Source organism: Mangifera indica, chromosome 18 (assembly GCF_011075055.1).
Source record: "Mangifera indica cultivar Alphonso chromosome 18, CATAS_Mindica_2.1, whole genome shotgun sequence".
NCBI lineage: Eukaryota > Viridiplantae > Streptophyta > Magnoliopsida > Sapindales > Anacardiaceae > Mangifera > Mangifera indica.
Window position 1 is genome coordinate 11,452,276 of NC_058154.1, and position 23,328 is coordinate 11,475,603.

At 33.0% G+C, this 23,328-nt stretch overlaps 3 protein-coding genes across 4 annotated transcripts; 2 read left to right on the top strand and 1 right to left on the bottom strand.

The window, feature by feature from the left end:
- The first annotated feature begins 5,848 nt into the window (after positions 1-5,848).
- Positions 5,849-12,499, top strand: LOC123201374 (AP-5 complex subunit zeta-1). 2 transcript variants are annotated; one of them, XM_044616849.1, is made up of 16 exons: positions 5,849-6,102; positions 6,210-6,350; positions 6,841-6,932; positions 7,696-7,792; positions 8,273-8,316; positions 8,826-8,914; positions 9,261-9,352; positions 9,435-9,587; positions 10,075-10,222; positions 10,379-10,455; positions 10,705-10,776; positions 11,240-11,287; positions 11,360-11,487; positions 11,588-11,744; positions 11,914-12,121; positions 12,310-12,499. In XM_044616849.1, the coding sequence occupies exons 1-16, from the start codon at positions 5,992-5,994 to the stop codon at positions 12,357-12,359; spliced, it is 1,707 nt and encodes a 568-aa protein (XP_044472784.1). In that variant the 5' UTR covers positions 5,849-5,991; the 3' UTR covers positions 12,360-12,499. The 2 variants fall into 2 exon arrangements, with proteins under 2 accessions (XP_044472784.1, XP_044472786.1); XM_044616851.1 differs by having other exon boundaries at positions 5,850-6,102; positions 9,441-9,587.
- Positions 12,500-13,756: 1,257 nt separating this feature from the next.
- Positions 13,757-15,148, bottom strand: LOC123201723 (aspartic proteinase CDR1-like). The gene has a single exon (XM_044617285.1). The coding sequence runs from the start codon at positions 15,146-15,148 to the stop codon at positions 13,757-13,759; it is 1,392 nt and encodes a 463-aa protein (XP_044473220.1).
- Positions 15,149-18,013: 2,865 nt separating this feature from the next.
- LOC123201975 (glucose-6-phosphate/phosphate translocator 2, chloroplastic-like) lies at positions 18,014-22,646 on the top strand. The gene is made up of 5 exons (XM_044617661.1): positions 18,014-18,884; positions 19,457-19,682; positions 20,139-20,361; positions 21,113-21,326; positions 22,188-22,646. Exons 1-5 carry the CDS (start codon positions 18,387-18,389, stop codon positions 22,197-22,199), a joined length of 1,173 nt encoding a protein of 390 aa, XP_044473596.1. The 5' UTR covers positions 18,014-18,386; the 3' UTR covers positions 22,200-22,646.
- Positions 22,647-23,328: the final 682 nt, after the last annotated feature.

The window sequence follows — 23,328 nt, forward strand, 5'->3', positions numbered from 1 at the left end:
ATAACATTTACAACAACCCAATTCAGCTTTTGGGTGAAAATGAATGATTTTAATTACAATTAAATTAAGTTTAATCACGAGAGAGAAAGAAATTAAGAGAGACTTTGTTGAATAATGGAGGCCTGACCTCCGTGATTCGGATGGAATAATGATGATTAAGACTTTGACTTGAATGAAAATAAAACTTAAAATATAAATTAGAAATTCATTAATTAAAATACAACTCATGGGTTATGACGGCTTTCCCTAATGTCAGCACATGCATTTGTTTCTAAAAGTCTTGAAGAGCACTTGACTTTTGTTATATTATTATTATTATTTTTTTTTTTGGGCGATGATGTTGATTTTAATTTTGTAATAACAAGCAATCGTGTGAGAAATTTGCTTCAGAAGTTGTTTGTATGAGGAACATAAAGAGACTTACATAGATTTTTAAACTATATGGTAAGAGAAAATTGGATTTAACTTCGAAAATAGTTCATGTATGTGCCGAATAGGAATCAAATACCTTAATTGTTCTTTCGGTCCTCTCGGTCCCTCAAAAGAAACTTTTCCTCCTCTTTGTTTTGTCCCCAATATGAGAATGATAGAAAATTTTTATTCTCTTCTCATGAGGAAAATTTCTCTTCCATTCCCTTCTCATCTTTGTGGGTAAATTTTTCATATTTTCCCTTTCTCATCGCCATTAGAAAAATTATAGAAATTTTATCAGGCTTTAGTATAAATTTGCATTAATTAAAATTTTTTTAGAATAACTCAATATGTAGGAATTTAAAGAATAGGTAAAGAAAGGGACGAGTCGAAAATATATATATCTCCGTCTCTAACCATTAAAACTTTAGTCATCCTCATCTTCTTCTTCGTTTTCATTAAACAGTCCACTTCCTATTCTAAGAGAGACAGGCCAAAGACTCAATTTTACAAATTAAATTTTTATCTATAATGATTAGTGAAAGATTAATCAAACAATGAACTAAAGTAAATATGGCCTCAAAATTTTGCATAAAAATATACAAATTACTTTTATAAGAGCCAAGAATGAATTATTGTCTTGATTATCAGAGATTTTTCCTAGGAAAATTTGAGTGAGAGGTCATGTTAATTAATTGTCATTTTACCTTATCTTCTTGGCTTCTTGCATAGAAACATCGTAAGTGTCAAATTTGTAATCTTCTAAAATGGCCTTCCATGTCTTTTAGCTATTTTTATTATGCCTCTTGATACATGCACCCCTGATACTTCCTTAGCCATTTTATATTTTACTATTGATCAATGTTTTATATATATATATATATTATTACATAATTAAATATATAAATTATATTTTATTGTATAATTTAATATTATTTTATTTTTTATTTAAAATCATTGAGTATATTGACTTTCGATCTATTGCAATTCCTCAACATTTTTAGAAGCAAAAAGATTTTGTGAAGATCTCGTATAAATTGCCAAATTTCTTATTTTTAGAATAATTAAACCTTTAAACCTACTCCTCTTTTATTAATTACACCTTAATCAAACTATATCTAAACTTGGATCATAATATTTGTGACACCCACTTAGATTTTCTTTTATTTTTTATATGCTAATCTTCTTACTTATATATTTAATTCTTATCACCCAATTTAATTATCCATCTCTTGTTCAACTTCTTCACATATCACTTTCTACTTATCAAATTGTTAATCTCAACCACTAATGTTATTATAATAAGAATTAGAATGTTAAGTAATTAATTAATTAGGGTTTGATATTGAAAGGAGACATGGAGAAGTGAACAATAGTTCATGGGGTCCAATATAACATGATTCCTCAAAACAATGTTGGAAATTTAGGTCAAATACTTTGTATTTTCATTTTCAAAGATGTAATCTAATCACCAAAAAGGTCTTTGAGTTAGAGCAATGGCTCTTTCAATCCTCCATTATTCATTCCTTCCTTCTCTTGCGGACTGCTAACCCCCAAATGGGTATTTAGGGTTATTTGTTTACATGTCCACCCATGTGTGAAGTTTCTCACACAAGAACAAATTTGAAAAATTTCACCATTCTCTCTCTCTCTCTCTCTCTCACACACACACACACTTGTGTGTGTATATAAGCAATATTATATATATACATTTTTTAGAAAACAATTAGGTATATAGATGATGTGTCATTAAATGATTACATGTTATTTCAGTTTTAATTCAAAATCACTGAATCATATGATGACACATCATTTATATATCTATTAGTATATCCAAAAATGTATATACATAGTTTTATTAAAAGATTATAATTAGCAAAACACATATAATACTAATTCTCTTTTTTGATTGTTTGAATCAACACCAATCGAATTGTACATTCCCTTCGTCTTTGTCATCCATACCTCCTACATGTTGCACTTTTGTCGAAAGAGTAAAACAAGAAGCCCTAATCAATTCCTTTGCCAAACTAATATTAAGGGCAAAGCTGCTAAATCTAGATTAATAAAGCTGCTGAGTTATGGGTCATGTCATTACATTCCTTATATATCTTGTGTCTTATCTTGGAAACAAAATAAGAAATAATGAAATTTGCATTGTTTTCTGGTGCCAGAACAAATTCAGTTAAAGTTTCCCATTCAAGTGCCCATTATTATGATATGTTTTGATTCTTTTGAATAGAAACAATTAAGAGAAGTGTTATATATATACAATTTTTGTGTATAAATAATGAAATGTCATCATGTGATTGAATAGTTAAAAATTAAAAATAAAATAATATTCAATCATATAATGACAAATCATTGTTTGTGTAGAAAATTATGTATAAAAATTGTGTATATAGTTTTATTGAACAATTAAATGTCCCCATCGCATCATAACTCTTGCACCATACAATCCAAGTTGTTTCATTTGTCTACGCTGTTCTCATTTCCAAGTCTGGAAATATGGGTTGGTTGGTTCGGTTATAAATAGACTGTTCAACTTAAGTAAAGATTCGTGAATAAAAAAAAAATATTAATTATATGATTTTGAATTAGATATGAAAATAAATAATTTGTGTAAGAATTAATATATTTGAATGGCTAAATTTTAATTATTTAATCCTAATTTTAGGATCTACATGTATATTATAAAAAACTAAATTAAAATTTGTTAGAGTTATAAATGTACCTACAACGTCATGCAATATAAGCTTACCATAAAACTCCTAAAATTATGACTGGTCTTCCACTTTTAAAACCTACATGAATGATAGTATAGGTGAAACTGAATTGTATAAGTTTCGGAGAGAAGACCTAATCAATATATTGTAAGTTATATTGAACCTCTTAATCAAAGGTATAATAAACCTTAAAGCTTACATTAATGTTATCTACTCAAATTATAATATTTAAATATATTAGGTTTATCTTTATTAATCATTTAAACTCATCGATAAATTGTAACTATTTAATAATTCAGTTTTCTTCAACTAGATATATAATTAACATTGACCAACGTTAAAATTTTTTATGATAATTAGACCACTTTATCATTTGATAAATAACAGGGTAATTTGATTTTACATATTAATAAGAGAATGCTTATACATGTAGTATTATCACTGGTATACTGGAAACATTGAAAAAGACTTAACGGGGACGGTAATAAATAAAATGGCCCCAAAGATCTACAACAAGAAGTGATTTCTTTACACAAGAAGATGAATCCATCGCTTTGGTTTGAGAGAGGGTGCAGAAGGTTACCATTCTATTGTAACGAATGATCTTCTTCAATTTTGGTCCCCAATTGCTCAGAATACAACCATTTGAGTTTCAAGTATTTTTTTTTTTTTTCCCTGAAAAACAAATGCAAAAGTACGTGTACAGAATACATGCATGTGATCTTTGTTCCATTTCTGGCTGGGAAAAAAATTAAAACCCTAGCCCAGTGGTCCTCTATATGCAACTCAAATTGCCATCCCTGCTGCTACTTCAATTTATAATTGAATTTTGTGTTCTTTTCAGTTTAAGAAAGCACATGAATTTTCATCGTTGTGGTCTAGCTTTTTGGTTCATACTTTATTCAGTGTTTCGTCTTCTTTTAGAACAATTCAATAGACAATAATACTGGTAGCCTAGAGGAGTATATAAATATATATATATATATATATATATATATATACACACACACACACACACCCTTCTAGACAATTGAATAAGTGGTTAGACTTCTCCTTGCATTAAGTGTTTTCAATGGTTAGAATCTTATTGGCGTGTTTATTTAGACAGAATAGGAGCGACCTGTGGTAAAAACACAATGTGGGTAGACCAATGAATAAATGCGACCATGGAAAGCTAGTCGAGAAAAAGAATAAGACATGTGTCAACTATCTCCAACTAGGGTTTGCATATAAAAATAATATTAAAGTGAATGAAAAAGGATGCGTCGAATGTGAAGTATAAGAAAATGGAGCTTAAAGATGGAACAAATAGTCTTTCCTTTATAATCTTCTCTAGTTATAGTGAAATTTCTAACTACTGTGTGTACTTTTTCCGTCTTGTCTTGTGTTGCTCAATTTTCGTCTTAATTTACTGCAACACACCAGAAATACAATGTTCCGATAAGTCTATGAAATCAATTAGGATACTCAGTACAAGGGGTTAGATTAATAAGGGCTTTGACTCAACATTATGGCCTGCTTTCCAATTGTTATTATTCACCAGATGAAGTTTCTTTTAAATTATTGGATACCAAAACAGTCTTAATCTAATACAGAGTCTCAGCTAGGGATGGATTTGAAGTAAGTTTATTCAGGTTAAAAAAAGTTTTGCTTGAACAAGCCCAAACACAAATATGAGATAATGAGCCCGAACCATAATACGAGTTAGGGAGTACAAACAAAAACAAGCCTAAACCCAACCTCAAATAAGTGTCTTGCTTGGCTCGTTAGCTAAACACAACTTGGTTTGGTTAATAAATGAACTATAAAACGACGTCGTATAGTGTACATATGAATAATTCAGAATTTGATACAAGCCTGAAATGAGGGTCTAAAGCTGATCAGAACGAGTTCGAGCCAGAACACAGGAACTTAAGCTAAGTGCAAGCCGAACACGAACAATAAAATTATGAAGCGAGCCGAACACAAACACATGTTCAATGAGCTCTGCAAGCTTGAGGCTTGGCTTACCAAAAATGAGCCAAAATGAGTTGGGCCCTGTTGAGGCTTGACTTAACTCGTATCCAATCCTAGTCTTAGCGATCAATGATTTTGTAAATTGCATCAACTGAGTTCGGAGGGATATATTTCCTAGATGATTCTCCATCGATGATGTGAAATTGGATGATGTGGTTGGTTAGACAATCATTTATCAATTATGGTTTGTTTAAAAATCGTTTTTGAAGTTAGAACAAAATAAATTACTTTGAGTGAGATTGAATTGGATGGTTCAAATGATTAGATCGAACAAATAAACTAAGTTTGACCTAATCAACATAGAAACTTTATTTTTTTGAAATTGATTTTTGAGACTTAAACCCAAGAGTTTATTTACCAATCACAATTGTTTATACCATCAAACTAAATTTATTTTTATATTATAATAATTGAGATAATCTATTAAATTAAATTATACAAAATTATTTTAAATATTATTTTTAAATAATTAACTAATACAACCAACAATTAAACAAGAGTGAACCAACTCCTTCCACCAGATCGACACCTAGTCCGGTTATGAAAATATTGTTGCAATGTTGGCGGCCTATCGGGCCATTGAAAAATCATGTTCCCGGAACGGGCTTTCGGGCCAAGATTCTTGGCAGGCTCATCGCAGGAAAAACTGTAAAACGCAGCGTTTAAGACAAAAATTTAAAAAAACAAAGGAAGAAACCTTGCTTACGCAAATGCTTTAGCCGGAGCTTGGATTGGGTTGGATTGGCGCCGGAAACTTCACAAATCATTCCTCAATTTCACGAATCAGAAATATGTATATATAACAAAAGTGAAAAACACTTCCCAAATTTGAAAAACGATGTCGGATCCTGACAGAAACTGGGATTTCTATCTGCGAACCTTATCGAACAGCGCTCGAGACTCCAATCTCGCCACTGATCCTGCCGCCGATCCGTCACTTGTCAACGCTGTACATTATTCTTATACGTATACCTGCATTTACACTTAGTTCACCAGACGGCAGCATTGGATGAGTTCATTTTCTAATTGGCTCGTTTTATGTGTTTCTTTGATTAGGTTAAGAAACTGTACGAGTTGTGTAAAGAAGAGAAGAACGAGGATCTCGTGGCTAGGGTTTATCCTCACTTCAACAAGCTCTTCCAACGATCTGTTGCCTCGCTTTCTCAATCTCGAACCTCCAATAGCATTCTCTTACTGGTGATGTTTCATTTCTTCAATTTAGTTCATAATTTAAATCTTTTTGTCTTGTATTTAGTTTTAATTTGCTTATATTTGATGTAGTTTGTGTATGATTAGTGTGTATCGAAGTGCTTGAAATTGTTTTTATTCAGTCATAACTGCTGTGTTTGGAAAAAAATGCTTTTATAAAATGAAATAAGCATTCGGCAGATGCTTTCGTACTTCTAAGAGCTTTTGTAGGATATATTTCTGCTTAAAAGCGCTTTTGGCATAAGTTCTTCAACGTGGTATTTCATTTCTTCAGTTCATTAAAATTAAAGATAGTATTAGTGGGGACTATTTCATTGTTTTAACTTTTTATTTTTATACATTTGATAACTTTATTTTTACCAAATCTTCTTCCATTTGTTTGTTTCTTTTCCTTTTTTCACTGGTTAACTTCGTCTGATTATTCAAATTGATGTAATTTAATTTTATTGCTTATTTTTGTTGTTTACGTATTCAACAGGCTATTATTCAATTTTTTCTTGACTTCAGTGAGATGGTTTTGCATGATGCTGATCCCAGCCTTAGGACATTTTTTCGTTCCTGTTTGAGCCGGTAATGGATATGTTTTGATGGAATTAAATGATTTTTGTGATTGCTGTCATATACAGATACTGTGAACATATTTAATGTTGGGACATGTATGTTTTAAATTGCTTCTTGAACTTCATTTATGATTTTTTGGGCTTCCTTCATATGACTAACCAAAAAACCATATGCCAAAGAGGCTACTGCCATTCTAAAAGCTGCCTACCAATCTTCCAATATACTTTGATTTTGTCCTTGTCTGTGCACCATTTTCCATTCAAATAATAACATCCAAAATTTTAATACCATTTGCAAAAGGAGACTGGATCTTGTTTTAGTCAATCAGCTGAAACGCCTTATGGAGACTATAGCAATTGACGTTTCATTTTATATGGAGTCCAAAAGTGGCTCATAGCAGCAAATAATGTTTTTACTAGTGACATGTATCTTCAAAGTGCTTCAGAAATAAGACTTTGAACAGATGGTTAATTCTTTTGGAAGTTTTGCTGGGAAGAATACTGAACCCAGCTTTGTTTATGGAATTGGTCAGGTTATGAGTGGGATTGCTTGATTGGTTGACAATACAAGAATGTGAGTGAATGGAAACTAGAATACAGAGATAGCAGTTCCAGCTGGAATACTAGGAATAATTTTACTGTATCAGTAAAATATTTAAGTATTAGTTGTATATAAAGTAATGGCTTCTGTGCAATGTTGATTTCTTAAACAGTATCTAATTGGTAAATCTGATGGTGTGGACACCACAATCTCATTCTGATGTTTATTGCAGTGAATTTGCAGATCCTACTGTTGCAGAGGCAACCCTTGATTTTCTGAATGTAAACAAGAGAAAACTTCTGACCTCATTCCCTACACTGCTGCCTCAGGTGTGATTTAGCTTCAACTTTTTCCGAGTACGATAAAGTAAAATGCAATACAAGATAAATATGAAAGGTTTGCTATAGTAATGTAGGAAATTTGTCAGAATCTTTAAGTTCTTGCAACGATTGTGAGTCACCTGTTAGATATCGTGTTTTACAGTAATTGATTGAATTAATTCATATTGTTGGTATTATGTAATTGTAGTATGTCCATCTAAGTTGTGCGATTCTGAGCTAACAATCATTCGTAGGCTAGGCCAGATAAATGTGCAAATTGCAAGCATGCACTCATCACCATTTCTGTACTTCTAGTTTTTAATGTCTGCCTGAAACATGTTAACATAATGGAAAAATGAAAAATTTTAAGTGATTGAAATATTTGAAGTGATTTTGAAGCTCTTAAAAAACTATCTTTGCATGTTTTGTGGTGCAACAAGCACGGTTGAAGTCATGCATCTCTGTATAATGTTGATATTATTTTTGCAGTTTTTTCCACTGTTGTTAAAGCTAATAGCATGGAATGGAGAAAAGTAAGTATATAGTTAAATATTCTCTCCCTCTTTTTCTCTACATGTGTACATATGTAGTGTGTTTTGTGATTAGATGATATCAAAGGCATAGTGATGCTATACTAAAACAAAAGGCTTTCCTTTCTGATACCTCCAGTAAACTACAAATTTTTTTTGCCTCCAGATTAGTAAAAATGTTAGAGATTATTCTTGTTGTGTAATTTCTAAGACATGGAGATCTTGTTGATGTTTCCTTTTGTTTGTTGCTTACCTTTGTAAGCTACATAGAGGCAAACACTGTATCAAATTTGTATTGAATGAGATTAATGGAAAGAATTTTGTATTATATGTAAGATACGTTCAATACATATAATACATAGTTCTTTCAGACATTATGGCCTTAGGACTTTGTAATTCACTTGAATTATGTATAATATGCCCAAAAGTTTTCTCAGCTGTTGGGATGGTTTTGCTTTGATGAACTATCGTACTGACTCTACTAACTTTGTTCTATTTATCTTGCCTTGCAGATTAGAGAAAGCTTTCCTGAAGGTTTTTCCTGCATTGATGTCACCTGCATCATTTCTTCTGTTACTTTCATCTTTAGTGGATTTACCAAGTGAGTTTTTATATTTGGCTTCCAATCATCTATTATGTTTTTGTAGAGTTGTAGTAACATAATCAATTGGCTTATTTGTCTTGTAAAGCATGATTTTTACCCGATTGTATCATTGATGTAGGTTTCACTGATTAGTTTTTCCTGTCACTCGCTTTTAATTAAAGCTTTTCCATGTAATACTTTTTTAAATTCTTGGTATTTAGCTCTAATATATTTCCTTTTTTTTTTTTTTTTTTTTTGCTTTAATGTGGCTGGGTATGCTTCATTATGAATTAATTTTTTTGCATGGCTTCCTCTAAAACTAGTTATTTCATTCTAAACACTTTCTTTTGTATATTTGTACCAGTTTTGGTTGTGGCATTGGAAAAGGTTGAAAAGAATTCAGGACCACTCATTGGAAGCAATATAGCTACAATTCAGAAGAGCTCAGCTCCTGAGGTCATTTTTTTTACCTTAAACATTTCATGTGCCTAATCAAAACTTTGTGTGTGATGCAATTAACAATATTAAATGTTCATAGATGCAGATGCTACTTGCACTTATGGATGAAGCTTATACTGGTTCAACCATAGCAGATGGAGGGGGAGACTCTGAATCTGAGGATAGCAGTGCAATCGATGTAGCTGATCCTCTGTTTCTTGAACTTCTGAAGGATGAAAATGATGGGCTTGCTGTATGTCCTCCCCATATCTTGATCTCTGTTCTGGAACTTAACAAAGCATAGAATTAAGTATCCATAAAGTGTAGTTGACTTTTTTGTGTGTGGAGGAATATTGTTGCCGTTCAGTTACAACAGTGCTTTTAGATGTTTTTTTCATTCATCTTTCTTTGTTGAAATTCTTTAGTGTGTTCTTCGGTCATCTCACTTTTAAGGGTGTTTTTATTTTTTTTTGTTTCTGGGAAAATTACAACTAAATCAGGTTGTCTTAATTGCAAATAACTCAGTCTTTCTGGATTTACACTTAAAAATATTTTTTGACAAAAGAAAAAAGAAAAAAGAAAAGAAAATTGAGACTGCCATGGATATTTTGTCTTCATTTACATGTTCTACAACTTCAGAATCATGAGGTTTAAGTTTAGTTTCCTTATTTGACTTTAGATGAATTTTATGGTTGTAATGATTGTAAATAGGTAAACAATGTACTTTTTGCGTGTTTCAGGAAAGACACTGGACTAATCCTACAATGGCTGCAACACTGCAAGCTGCAATAAATATCCCTCAATCTGAGAGGTTGAAGCAGATACTGAAAATGACACCTCGGTTTTTGGATATGTATTTTTCCATAGCATTACGTGATGTCAATGATTGTATGTCTACACTATTTTTAATCTTTATTTGATGTTGATGTCAATCCATTATGTGAACTTCATCTTGTGCAGAACATACTTTTTTTTATGATAGCTTGCCATTATTAATTTGTGAACTTGATGACTATTCTGAGATTTCTCCACTCTCTTTGCCAGCTTTAATTTGTGCACTAATTCCCCAGCTTATGACGAGAAATGCTACTCTTTTCTTGGACAAGAACTTTTCGTATGAGGTGCCAACCTCTTTTAGTATAATTGAACATTTTCTTCTGTAGTAATTCATGTTTTTGAATTTATTTTGACTGCTAAAGCAACAATAAGATATGAAACTATAGATTTGATGATATCTTGGGACTCATAAGATTAAGAAGTTTGGAATATAATGATCTGCGGAAAGCTAGCCTTTAGCATAATGAAAGTAATGTCGTTTTGTTTATTGTTTCTTTTCTGTTGGCATAATTCTGAATCATATATGCCTGTAGGTTCGTAGGCGGCTTTTAGAATTTATGCTTGCTGCATTTCAGCGGTCTCCAGATTTTATTGCACTTCTGAAGGTATCAGCTTTCCATATGTTTAATGTGATCAGTTATACAACTGTTTGATTTGACTTATCAGCTTCTATTCAATGCATTCCAAAGGACCATGAGGAGTTAAACATGAAAAAACCAAAGTGTAGAATGTTTTTAGATTTTAAGATTTTAATACTTGGTCATGATCTATTAATATGCCATGGACAAAGTCCTTAAACTGCTAGCCTTGTCGTGGTAATTTGACATGCCTACGTTGCCTATTGGAAATTCTTTTTATTTGGTGATACCACATACAACATAGGTATCTGTTGATCCTTTTGGTTCATACTAAGTGTGTGTCTGTATTCTTTAGTGTTGTTTGTCAAGTTATGACTTAAAATTTTCATTTTTGTTTACTTGTGCAATTTTCTGAGTGTCATTATACTTGATTTTATTCTGAGAGAATTGCTCTTATTTTTGGTTACAATCCGGGTTAACTTCTTTGCAGAAGCCTATAGCGGACAAGCTTGGAGAAGCATATGATAGCCCTGCAAAGGTCAGTTGGTTATATCCTTGTTACTATTACATAATTCGAGGTTGAACAATTTCATATATATTCCCTATATAGATGGAGTTGGCATTACAATTATGTTGGGCCATTGGGGAGCATGGTGGAGGTGGTGCATCTCACAAAGATGCAGCTCGCGAGCTTTTTGAGAACTTAGAACTACTTCTTTATGAGAACCTTTCATCAAGGTATCATTTCTTGTTGTGTTTGATCTCTGGGCTTTTGGAGTTATTCTTTGTTATCATTGTTACTTTTTTGCTGACTATCTTTTATGCTTACTTGGTACAGCCGTCTTGGCCTAAGGCAGGAAGCCCTTACAGCTGAGAGTGAAAAGTACAGAAAGTCGTCACAATCCAGGCTTCTCTGTTTTGTTGTTACAGCTATTGCAAAGCTAGCGACATATCACCGTGAATTATTACCAAGGGCACGTGTATCCTTGGGCAAGGTCTGTATCAGTTTTGACTGTAATTTCTGAAGGTTTAGCCAGAAAACCATGTCTGTGCATGCAGGGGTGAACACGAGAGAGAAAGAGAATAGGGATTGCATAATTGTGTGATGTGTCTGTGTCTATTATTCCATTGTTGACTAGCTTTAAATTGTGTATATATTGGCAGGTAGCGCGATCTCGAATCTCAGATGCAAGGGTCTGGAAGCGTGCTTGTGACTATTTAGGTTTAATGAGCGATCCTGCAATTTGTTTGTCTATTTTGGGGCCTTCACAACCCTCACGTGGCATGCAACACCCGGGCACTGTCAATTGGAGTGAAGGCGGAAAAAAGATGGTTGGACATATACCCTTTTATATTCTTGGTGAACAAGAAGGTTAGCAACAATATCCGTTCAAAGAAATTCTGAATTTTGCTTGTAATCCTTCCTTTCCATTCCATGTATCGTGTTTTGCTTTCCCCAAAAGTACAGACACCGACACCATTTTGTTTTTGTTTGATGAGATTGATGTATAAATTTAAAATCTTTGATCTGAAATTAACTATGAATTTGTTTAATGTCAGGTCCACCCTTTCATGATTTTGCATTATCAGATATTCTACCAAGAAGATGAAGACTAGAGCGACTTGTGGTAACTATGTGTAAATAATTGACCTCTGCCCTATTATTTTCCTATGGCTTAAAAAGGTTTACCAATTTTGTTTTTAATTTTCTCCTTTTCTAATCTATTGCATCTGTTGCCTTCTTGAGAAATACTCAACTGATACGAATGGTTCTAAAACAAAAAATCTCTTTAACCCCTATTTAATATAGAAAATAACGTTTTAAATTTAATTATATTAAATAAAATATGCGCAAATTTGGAAAATGGGGAAAATTCAGAAAATTTTAGAATGGCTTTGGAATGGATCAAAATAAGTTTATATACCGGAAGATTTGATCTGTCCCAAATATATTGAACACGAAAGTATACTTGGGGTTTGAATTTATTTTTGAATATCTTCACTGAACAGAGAAGGAAAACGGAAGAGTAGGTTTGCTAAGGGCATTTCCATTTCCCCCAACGGTCAAAAACTTCCATTTCCCTCCACGAAATCGAAATCAACTCACGCCAAAATAAATCCTTTTGATAATTTTTAAAACCAATCAACTAACCCTATTATCTTTTTTTTTTTTCCTCATATTCTTTTTACTTTTTTTTTTTCTCTTTTATTTTTTATATTTTCCCTTTTCAAAAATTTAGGAGGAAAACTATAATTTTTAAAAATAGGTATTAAAAAAAATTTCAAAGATTTTTGATAAATTCATAAAAAGTTCAGGAGTTTTTCTGATGTATTAAAATATTCAATATGCCCCTCAATAATTTTAAAATTAACAGTTACATCTCTAAAGAACTAATAAAATGTAAACACTTGAAATTTGATTAGAGTTTTGATATTTTTCAGGATTTTAAGTGATAAATTTTTATACTGAAAAAATATATTAATAATTTGATATTTATATTAATTGTTAATATCAATTTTGTAATTTTAATAAATAATAAAATAATCATTTTCAAAAAAATATAATAGATTCACTAGCAAAAGTGAATAATGGATGATAATTTGATTTTTTAAAACTTAAGGGGTGATAATTGATTTCATCAAACTTTGGGTGGGCCTTGTATTTGGCCAACATCATCCACATGGTTAATGTAATGTGCCTTAAGTTCAAGAGGGGAAACTTGGGTCATTAACATGACCTATGAAGTTAATTATATTATGAACAAAATTATACATATTTATTTAGAATATACAAATAAATACATATTTTCATATATCATTATATGATTAGATAATTTTGAATTAAAATAAAATAAATCAAATCATGTAATGACACATATAAGTTGATTAAAAAATCATTATTTATGTACTCAAAGAGAGTACGCATATGATTGCTCTTCTTTTATTGTTGATTAAAAAATTTGATTGCCTCTCTGAATACAAAACAAGAAAGGAGAAAGATGTAAATTTATGGAGGAGGAGCATCATTAGCACATTGCTCGTCATAGTATTGAAGGACATTCAAGTTCATATCATAAATGATGCGCTTGTTTTGCTGAAACCATGCTCCCAGAATGCTTCTCCCATTTCCAGGCCTCAATGCAATGCAGAAATACCCCTGCTCTTCATTATGAAAGTGCACATATTTAGAGTCCACAATGTAAAAGTAATCTTCAAAATGGTAAGTCATCTTCAAAAGAATGCCCGGCCGATTCTTGTAACAGAGCTGAAATCCCTCACCAACCTCTCCTTTGATCCTCTCATACCCGAAGTAGTCATAATGATTCTGAAATGCCTCCATCACTGCCTTGTAAGCATTGCGGCCGACAGTTGTTTGATCAATCTGAGAGATCACTGTCCCTGAGTCTATGAAAAACCCTCCACTGCCATCCTGTCGAATGTCGAAGAGACCGGGCTGCAATCCTAACAGGGTAGAGCCAACGCTTATATCTGTCAGTTTCAGGTAATAGTTAAACATTCCAGGAGGAGGTGCTACAAATTTAGTTGTCGGGAGAACTCCTGGAGGCTTAGGAATATCATTTCCGAATTTTACAAATCTGGGAAAGTTCACTTCCTGTGTGAAAGGGGGAAAACAGTATGAGAATCTTTTCCCGGTTTGATCTGACAATTGTGAAACTATTGAATCTGGAGATAAGCTGAATCCCATGATTCCTGAAAGCACACCCCGTTCTTCGAATACAGGTATCTCAGTATCGTCAGAGCAGCCAAATACCAGATTTTGAATGACATATGGTTTATCGTTAAGCCCGACTGTGAAGGATTCCAGGGAGGAGACGCCTCTGGTGGAAACATCTCCAGCGCCATAGCTGACATCATATACACACTGCTGATTGACACATTCGTAAATTTTTTTATCACCAGCACAAAGAGGATGATTGCAGGGAAGTTTTCTGTAAGTGGTTGATGCAAGAGAGTCATACATGGGCATTTTCTGTTTGTAACATTTCTTGCAGGGCTTACATTGTGACCATATGAGGCCACTGCCGGTGTCCAGCAACAGAAACATAAATACAGGCGGGGTTCCGATCCCGACTTTTACAATGTAAAATAAAGAATCACGAAGCATCGAAAGAACAATCTTTTTATCATAGGCAATTGTTGCATTTGGAGCTGAAATTGCTTCCAAATAGGCAGCCCTGGCATCGGAGTATTTGATCATCCTTAGAAGCCTTTCAAGTTGAGTGAGGTTTCCAGGATATAACGGAGACTCTGGAGAGTCCCGGTGGATGACTGGAAGAGTCAGGCCGGTGAGCCTTGAAGCAGTGAAATGGAGATGGGATAATGTTGTAATGAAGTTAAGAAACAAAGTGGCCATCAGGAAAGTCCCCATTCTGACCATTTTAGTGAGGAAGGAGTCTACCAGGACTCAAAAGCAGGTATGTTCACATGTTTTTATATATATTTCTTGTTGGTTGGTTCTTAAATTTTTACTCAAATTATCAAGATTTGTTACAGTAATTGTCATATGGTAATAAGTTATTGACCAAATAAAGAAATCTTTATTATATTGAGGGGTAAGCGCAGGAAATTACCCTCAGAGGTTTTGGATAACAACAAATACCCCTAAGATACTAAGATTATTTTCATATTAATTTCATATAAGGGTTATAATCATAGTTTTAAAAATTAGCTTGAACCGGCTAGTCTAACTAGTTGAACCGTCAACCGTTAATCAAACCGATCGACTGTGTATAAAACTGGGTTTGATGCAGTGAATATAAAAAACTTATTTTTTCTTCAAAAATTTATTATAAAAACTTGAATCAAAACCTTTTTTATCGTATTTGAATATATATATTATCATACTAAACTTATTTTAATATTGAATAAGTCAAATTATATATATTTAATCATAAATTATATAATTTTTTAATATTATTTTTGAATAATTAACCGATATAATCACTGATCAATCGATTCGACCATCGGTTGGACTAGATTACCCTTTTCACTGAATCGATACCCTATCTAGTTCTAAAAATATTAATTATAATAATATCCTTAGTCTCCAGAGCCTCCACTATAATAATATTGGAATTTAAGTTTAAGTTTATGCATGCTCTTTAAATTAAGTGTAGTAATATTTTCCTCCAGAGGCAATACTTTAGAGGAACCCACCAAAAAAAAAAAAAATGTACAAGCGGTGTTACATTCATGGGTTGTTGCTTGCCTTTCATGTGCTCTAACGCACATCCTTAAACCTTTTAGTGCTTCACATGCTATTGTAAGCCATTCACACATTCTCTGGCATCTTAGAAAATCCATTGATATGCCACTATAGATAGGTTGATGCACTTGTGTGCACCACTTAAATACCTTCACACACTAATATGTGTCAAAAAGCTACTTCATAGTTTACACGCTAAAACAAGTCTAAAAGACACGTCCATGGATCCAATGCCATCACAACTCTTTCACTTGTGACCATGCACCTCTACAACAAATCCATGCACCAAGATGCAAATGGGCTTTGTTCGAAAAATAAAAGTATGTGTACTAATAATAATGTGTTACTATATGATTGGTTGATTTCGAATTAAAGATAAAGTAATATTTAATGATATGTCATCATTAACATACAAATTAGTGTTCATTGTTAGTACACATAATCTTACTTTGATTTAAATTATAATTTAGCTTTGAATAGTCGGAAAATTCTATGCATTTCTTCTTAGTAAGATATGTTTTGGAATCATAAAAGAGATTAGGGGAGTCTCCAGGAATGAGTGATCTGATAGAAACTAGAATGCAAAAGAAGGGTAATACACAAGGTTATTACCTACTGCAATATACGAAACTTGTATGTATGTTGTAGTTCTTGCTCATATATAAAACATCAGTTCAAGTTTTTCATTTAATTTCTGTTATGAGGTTGAATATCAGAAGAGTGATGACAGAAAAAGCTTGAATGTGAGCCATTTAGGTCTTAAAACCAATGAGATTTTTTTTTTTTTCTTGTGTAAAATGATTACTTAAGAGAAAATTCAAGAAGCAGAGTGGGCTGAAAGGTTCTTTTTCTTATATCAGTAAATGCTATGTTCATCAGTTGGTTGAATAACTCCTGAAAATGATATGACAAGGCAGCAACGGCAGCCGCATATGGATTGACATTTTCATCATCACCAATAAGAAAATAGTTCCAATCCTGAAACCCTCTTGGAAGTCTCTTGCATCTGTCTATGCATGATGCAACTGCATTGGTTCATGCCTCGTATGAAGAATATATCCACAGGGCTTTTCTTTTAATTTTTTTTTGTAACGGGAAAACTTTCCTTTGTTGGATCATCTCTTTTATCGGGGAATGATTAAAAAGGGAATATGCTTTAGTTTCATTCTACATCCATTATGAATACTGGACTTTGAGAATCCACCTTTAAGACTTTTTTGTTTCATAATTGGATGGCACTTGGCAGAATCCATTTTCACTTTTTTTATCAGGCCGAATGACTTATTTTTATTTAAAGATTATTTTTTTCTTAATTTTTAAAAATTAAAATATTTATTAAATTTTATAATTATTACCAATAATAAAATTATTATTTTAAAATTTTATTTAAAAAAATAATTCACACCAACTAACTTATAAGCATATAAAAACAAATAAATTAGTTTTTAATTAGCTTAAATTATATTTTTGAAATATTCGAATTAGTTTGTGTCAACTCAATTCAGTTTTTTAGGTTGATTCGATCTAGTTTTAGAATTGATTCAAACATAATTTGAATAATACTTAAAATAAAAAAATTTAACTTTACTCTAATTTTTTCATGGATGAAATGACAAAAATTTGAGTTTAGAAGACATAAAAGATAATTTTAAAAAATAAAAATGAGATATTTTCTATTTAAAAAATTAAATTTTAAGTGAAAAGTGTGATTTGTGGCTGATAAAGTGGTGTTGGGATCCAACAAGTCTAAGTTGGTCAAAAACATGCATAAATTAATCTTCATGTGCCTGCCAATGTTACTCCTCAACCAAGTAGTTGAAAAGACCAAGTGGGTAGTTGTTGCTTCAACTCAACTCAAATCCCAAGTTTGGATCTCTTGACCTCTCTCTCATGTGTTGGCAGCAGTTGAAAGTGTGCTCTAAAACCGAAATTCCTCACCACACCAGAACCCAACTCTTTCCAAGCAAACCATCTTACTCAACCTCTTCCTTTTATAATAAGGAGGAAAGGTTGATGGAAAACACTTTACTACAGAAGGATTTGTAAAGATATACTGCATTCACATGGTTTGATTGTCTGTTTGGTAATGGTAACTTCAATTTTACAGTTTTTTGGACTGAGATTTGAAGAGAAAATAACTTTTTTTTAATCTTTTATCAGTAGATTTCAATACAATCCCATCAAAGTTATATTTTTTTAATGGAAAATCATTAAAAGGTTTAAACAACTACAAGTCTCTGTCGGTCTGTCTTTCCATTTTGGTCTTTTACAGTACACCCCCTTTCTCCGTGTTTGTGTTTCATTGTGTTTGTTCTGTTACACATCATATAAATATTTTGAAGCCGCTTTTTTGTTACTGTTCTGTGCTTTTTTTTCGTTGATTTTGAGGCATAAACGTTTGATTTTCAAGATGATTTGTTCGATCAAAAGTTCTGTGCCCGTTCCAGCGTTGAGTGGGTCTGATTCGGTTTCTCAAAAGAGGATTGTTTCACTGACACAAAGGCGATCTTCTCTTTCGCCATCTTTACCACAAATCATCCCAAAGTTTTCACTTTCTGTCACGAAACCACTCCATGTTTCATCGGTTTCAAGCTTTGAGAAACCCCGGAAGTCGTTGGTCACATGCAAGGCTTTTGAAGCGGACAAATCGCAGCCCATTGAAGGATCAGGAGTGGCCAAATCGGAGACGGCAAGAAAGATCAAAATCGGAATTTATTTTGCGACCTGGTGGGCTTTGAATGTGGTGTTCAATATATATAACAAGAAGGTATTGAATGCGTTTCCATATCCGTGGTTGACTTCAACCCTGTCTCTGGCTTGTGGATCTTTGATGATGTTGATTTCGTGGGCAACAAGAATTGCGGAGACTCCAAAGACGGATTTAGAGTTTTGGAAGACTTTGCTTCCTGTAAGTGAAAGTGGGCTTTGTTTGGTTGACGAGAAAAGTGGAAAAAAAAATAATGAGAGAAAGTGACGTTTTTGGTTTTTATTGGTTTGCTATTTTTGCTGGTGGAAGATAATTACAGTTTGTTTGGGTGCTGGGAATGTGGAGGAAAAAGAACGCTAAAATAGATTTTTAAGTGGGTTTGAAAAAATATTTTATGTTGTCTTGTCCTGGCTCCAAGGGAAAAAGGGTGAAAAATCTTATGGGTTTGTGTTTTAATTGTTTATTGAAGATAATTTCACTTTGTTTATTTGGCTGCTGGGTTTCTGAAGTGAAGGGAAAAGAAAATTAAGATTTGATTTTGGGAGTCTTTTCTTAATTATCTTAAGTTGTGTCTTGATTTAAGGGATAAAAGATCCAAAATTTTTGAACTTGGCTTAGTTAACTTGTTTTTACTATGTTTAAAATTTCCGTTCAAAATCAAACATAGAGATGGGGAATTTTGTTACCTAGGTTTTTTTTTTTTTTCTAGTTTTTAATATGCAAGCAAATTGGTTGAAGATGCTGTGATCTTTATGTAATTCTGATCGAAACAGGTTGCTGTGGCACATACAATTGGGCATGTTGCGGCAACAGTGAGTATGTCTAAGGTGGCAGTTTCTTTCACCCACATCATCAAGAGTGGAGAGCCAGCTTTCAGTGTCTTGGTTTCAAGGCTTCTGTTGGGTGAGAGCTTCCCGGTGCCAGTGTACTTGTCCCTTTTACCGATCATAGGTGGCTGTGCTCTTGCTGCCGTGACTGAGCTAAACTTCAACATGACTGGTAATAAAAGCCTACGTTGTTTCTGAGAACTGGAATAGCTCCATGTATTTGATTTATTGTCTGTTTTATTTGGTCAACTTCACATTTGATTGTTCATATCTTTTATCACTAAGAAAGTGTAAACTGAGAAAAGAATGGATCTGGGTATTGTCATTTGGGATTGAGAAAAGAATTATGCTCAAATTGAGGTCAACTTGCCAATCATTTGATTTAATGAATACATTGAGTGAGTGCTTAGCGTAAGAAATGGTCACATCACAAATTAAATTTGCTTAATTAACCATGAATCCAGATTTTTGTGTGAAGGGAGATTTTTATTCTTATGATCATTTCTAGGCAATGATGAAGTATTTTTGGTCTGTTGAAGCACATGGGGCTTGAATCGTAATTTTGATTGTTATGCCTTAAGGGGTTGTTGTCAGATTACTGAACTTGGTTGCTGGCTGTCAATTTCAGGTTTTATGGGGGCCATGATATCAAACTTGGCATTCGTCTTTAGGAACATATTTTCAAAGAAGGGCATGAAGGGAAAGTCAGTTAGGGGGATGAACTACTATGCTTGTCTCTCTATGTTATCTCTCCTAATTCTCACACCCTTCGCAATAGCTGTCGAGGGACCACAGATGTGGGCAGCAGGCTGGCAAACAGCCGTCTCTCAAATTGGACCACAATTCATTTGGTGTTGCCTCTGTTCCTCTTATTTTTTTGTTGCTCTTAATTTGTCTGCATGTAATTAATTTGTGTTTGTAAGATTGTTAGCAGGTACAAGGTAAATTAAGTTTCTACTGAATTTTGTTTTAGCAGGATGAAATAACTTAATACTTTATTTCTTGTTTGATGGCATTTTATGATGTGGAAATTTTTACACAATCTCAGCATCTCTTATCTGATAAACTGCTTAACTTGAATAATTATATTGTCTAGATTGAGTGCCTGGTAAGAGCTTCTTTTGACACTTTGACAGAATTAAAGATGACAGACTCGATAATTTACTGGTTGTTACATGATGCTTTTCTTGCTTATGCACAGGGATGTATGGTACTAAGATGAGTTTAAGAGTATGGAGTGATTGATTTACAAATTTTTTTACATCTGCTGCTTATCAGATTGCATCAAATCAGTTGAATGAATGCGGCATAGTAAATTTTTGTGCTGACATTTGAATTTAGTATCAACTCTGTAATTATGACTTCAAGTTTTGATTATTTTCATGTTTGCTGAAACTAGTTTTCATTCTTGCTTGGAAAATTATTACTATAATCTCAGAGGCCTTATTTTTCCTTCACTTTTACCTTAAATTATCAGTTGAGTTGACCTTGTGCACACAGATGATGTTAAATTTAATGATAATGATATTGTTTCTTTTCATATTTCTTTCACGTCTTGTCTTTAACAGAAGATTTTTGTGTGGCTGCTATCTTATATGATAGGTGGGTGGCGGCTCAAAGTGTGTTCTATCATCTTTACAACCAAGTGTCTTACATGTCTTTGGATGAGATCTCCCCCTTGACATTTAGCATCGGAAACACCATGAAACGTATATCTGTCATAGTCTCCTCAATTATCATCTTCCACACACCAGTCCAGCCAATCAATGCCCTTGGAGCTGCTATTGCAATCCTTGGAACATTCTTGTACTCCCAGGTAATAAGTCATGCTCCTTATGCGTTGATTATGTTTCCTTATAACTCACTGATGGCTCCAGAATTAGAAAGACTAGTATGCCCTTCTGACTGTTCTTTGTTTCGAATAGCTGACCTGGACCTGAAGTGCTGACAATTTTGTTTGTATGCCTTATTTTCACATAACCTTATTGTTAGCATAACTTGTGTCATTGCCTTAGCATAACATATAAGGAACTTTAAAATCTGAGATGAATTAATATAACAACTGGAAAAAAAATTTATCGATCCAGTTATCTAGTTGAGATAAAACATCGTAGCGTTCAGAAGAGTTGAATATCAGATGAAGGATAGGTGAAATTATTGACTTAGACTTGAAGTAGATGTTAAGCATTTCTGAAAAAGGACTCGAATTTACGGCATACAAGTCAGTCTAATGGGAGAATCGCCCTTTGTTCTTAAATATATAGGAAGGTTGTTAAAGAGTTATCACTTCGGCGGTAGTGTCTTCTTGAACTGTCGGTTATATCAAAGTTTCCCATTTGTTGATTTATTGGTAGCAGGGATGAATCATCTACCAATTCTTTGGACAGTTCAATGTGAAGCAAGCTAAGCTGCTAGAAAAGTTCCATTTTTGGTGTTGACATTTAGGTTTGGTGTTAGGTGATCAGGATCTGTGTCTCACCTAACTTAGGCATCTTATACAGACTCTCACTTTCTTTGCCCTCTTTGAAGATTTGCTAAAGTTCCATCAAATCCCACCAGTAAAATTGTTGAACAATTTAAGAATATGCTTTGACTCTTCCTTACAAGATCTCTATATTCATGTGCATGCTAAGCAAGTTAAATACTGTTGTAAAGATGACTGGCTGGTGTAATGCAGGCAAAGCAGTGAGAAGTGAGGTTGCGGACTTCATATTTCATCAAGTGAACGGTGATGATGAGATTGAGAGAATACTACGTTTGTTCAGTAGGTGTTTAGCGTAGAGGAGTGTAGATCGGTTGCTGTCTTTCGGGATCAATGTTTGCCGGATTTTGGCCAGATGCACCAGCATACTATCTTGGTGTATATAAGAATAATAATAAATGAATGATGAATGTAATCAGACTTATACAGGGTAATTAGGGAGGCTTTTTTTTTTTTCCCCTTTATGTGTTGATTAGGTTGAGGGGAGAAACGTCCCAATAAACATGGTTTGATGTTTGAAACCTTGAATGTTTGAAGAGACCCGAAACAACTTTGTGGAAAATTTGATTTCTTTTTTGGGTTCTCTGGATGCAACTCCTTTAATTGGAATTGCCTCTTCATTCATTGAATGGGCAGGCTTTTTACTTGGGTCAACAACTATCCATGGAAGCATTGGATTCGAACCAAACTAGCTTGACTCAAGTTATTAGCTCTAGTTGGGCAAAACTCAGGATTGAAGTTTCAATTTGGTTATTTAGTAGGGTTTAGTGAGAATCGTCTTTCAATAATATTATTTATCGTATTTATAATACTCATTATTTCTTCGATGATATCATACATCTCATTAGCGACTATTGGTGACATTTTTTATTCGAATAAATTTGAACTTGAACTTATTATATAGGATTCGAGTTGAATTTAAGTTAGTGTATATTTAAGTTTGGCTTGATTTAAATCCAATCCTAATGTATAAGAGTGATTTACAAAGCCAGTCAACATTTCTGCTTATTACACTTTCTATTAAAGCCGGAATTTATCTAAGTTGTTTAAACTTAGATTTATATATTCGTATGAGTCAAACTCAAATAGGAGTAACTTTAAATTGAGATCAAACTGAGTCAATTGGATTCAATCAAGTTTATCGACAGATTTTTCGTCTTTAAAAAATTATCATTTTTTCTGATAACTTTTTTCTTTGATAATTTTTTTTCTTTTTTACCTCTAATAACTGTTTTTTCCTTTTTAGAGAACACATTGTCAATCCAATGCTACAAACTTAATCTCGAGCTAATCATTCTAAATTTGTATAGGTTGAAATAACTTAACTAATGTTTAA

Coding starts and splice junctions, on each gene's coding strand:
- LOC123201374 (XM_044616849.1), top strand. CDS start 5,992: ATGTCGGATCCTGACAGAAACTGGGATTTCTATCTGCGAACCTTATCG. Junction 6,103..6,209: donor ATCCGTCACTTGTCAACGCT/GTACATTATTCT, acceptor TTCTTTGATTAG/GTTAAGAAACTGTACGAGTT. Junction 6,351..6,840: donor CCAATAGCATTCTCTTACTG/GTGATGTTTCAT, acceptor CGTATTCAACAG/GCTATTATTCAATTTTTTCT.
- LOC123201723 (XM_044617285.1), bottom strand. CDS start 15,148: ATGGTCAGAATGGGGACTTTCCTGATGGCCACTTTGTTTCTTAACTTC.
- LOC123201975 (XM_044617661.1), top strand. CDS start 18,387: ATGATTTGTTCGATCAAAAGTTCTGTGCCCGTTCCAGCGTTGAGTGGG. Junction 18,885..19,456: donor TTTGGAAGACTTTGCTTCCT/GTAAGTGAAAGT, acceptor TGATCGAAACAG/GTTGCTGTGGCACATACAAT. Junction 20,362..21,112: donor ATTGGACCACAATTCATTTG/GTGTTGCCTCTG, acceptor CTTATATGATAG/GTGGGTGGCGGCTCAAAGTG.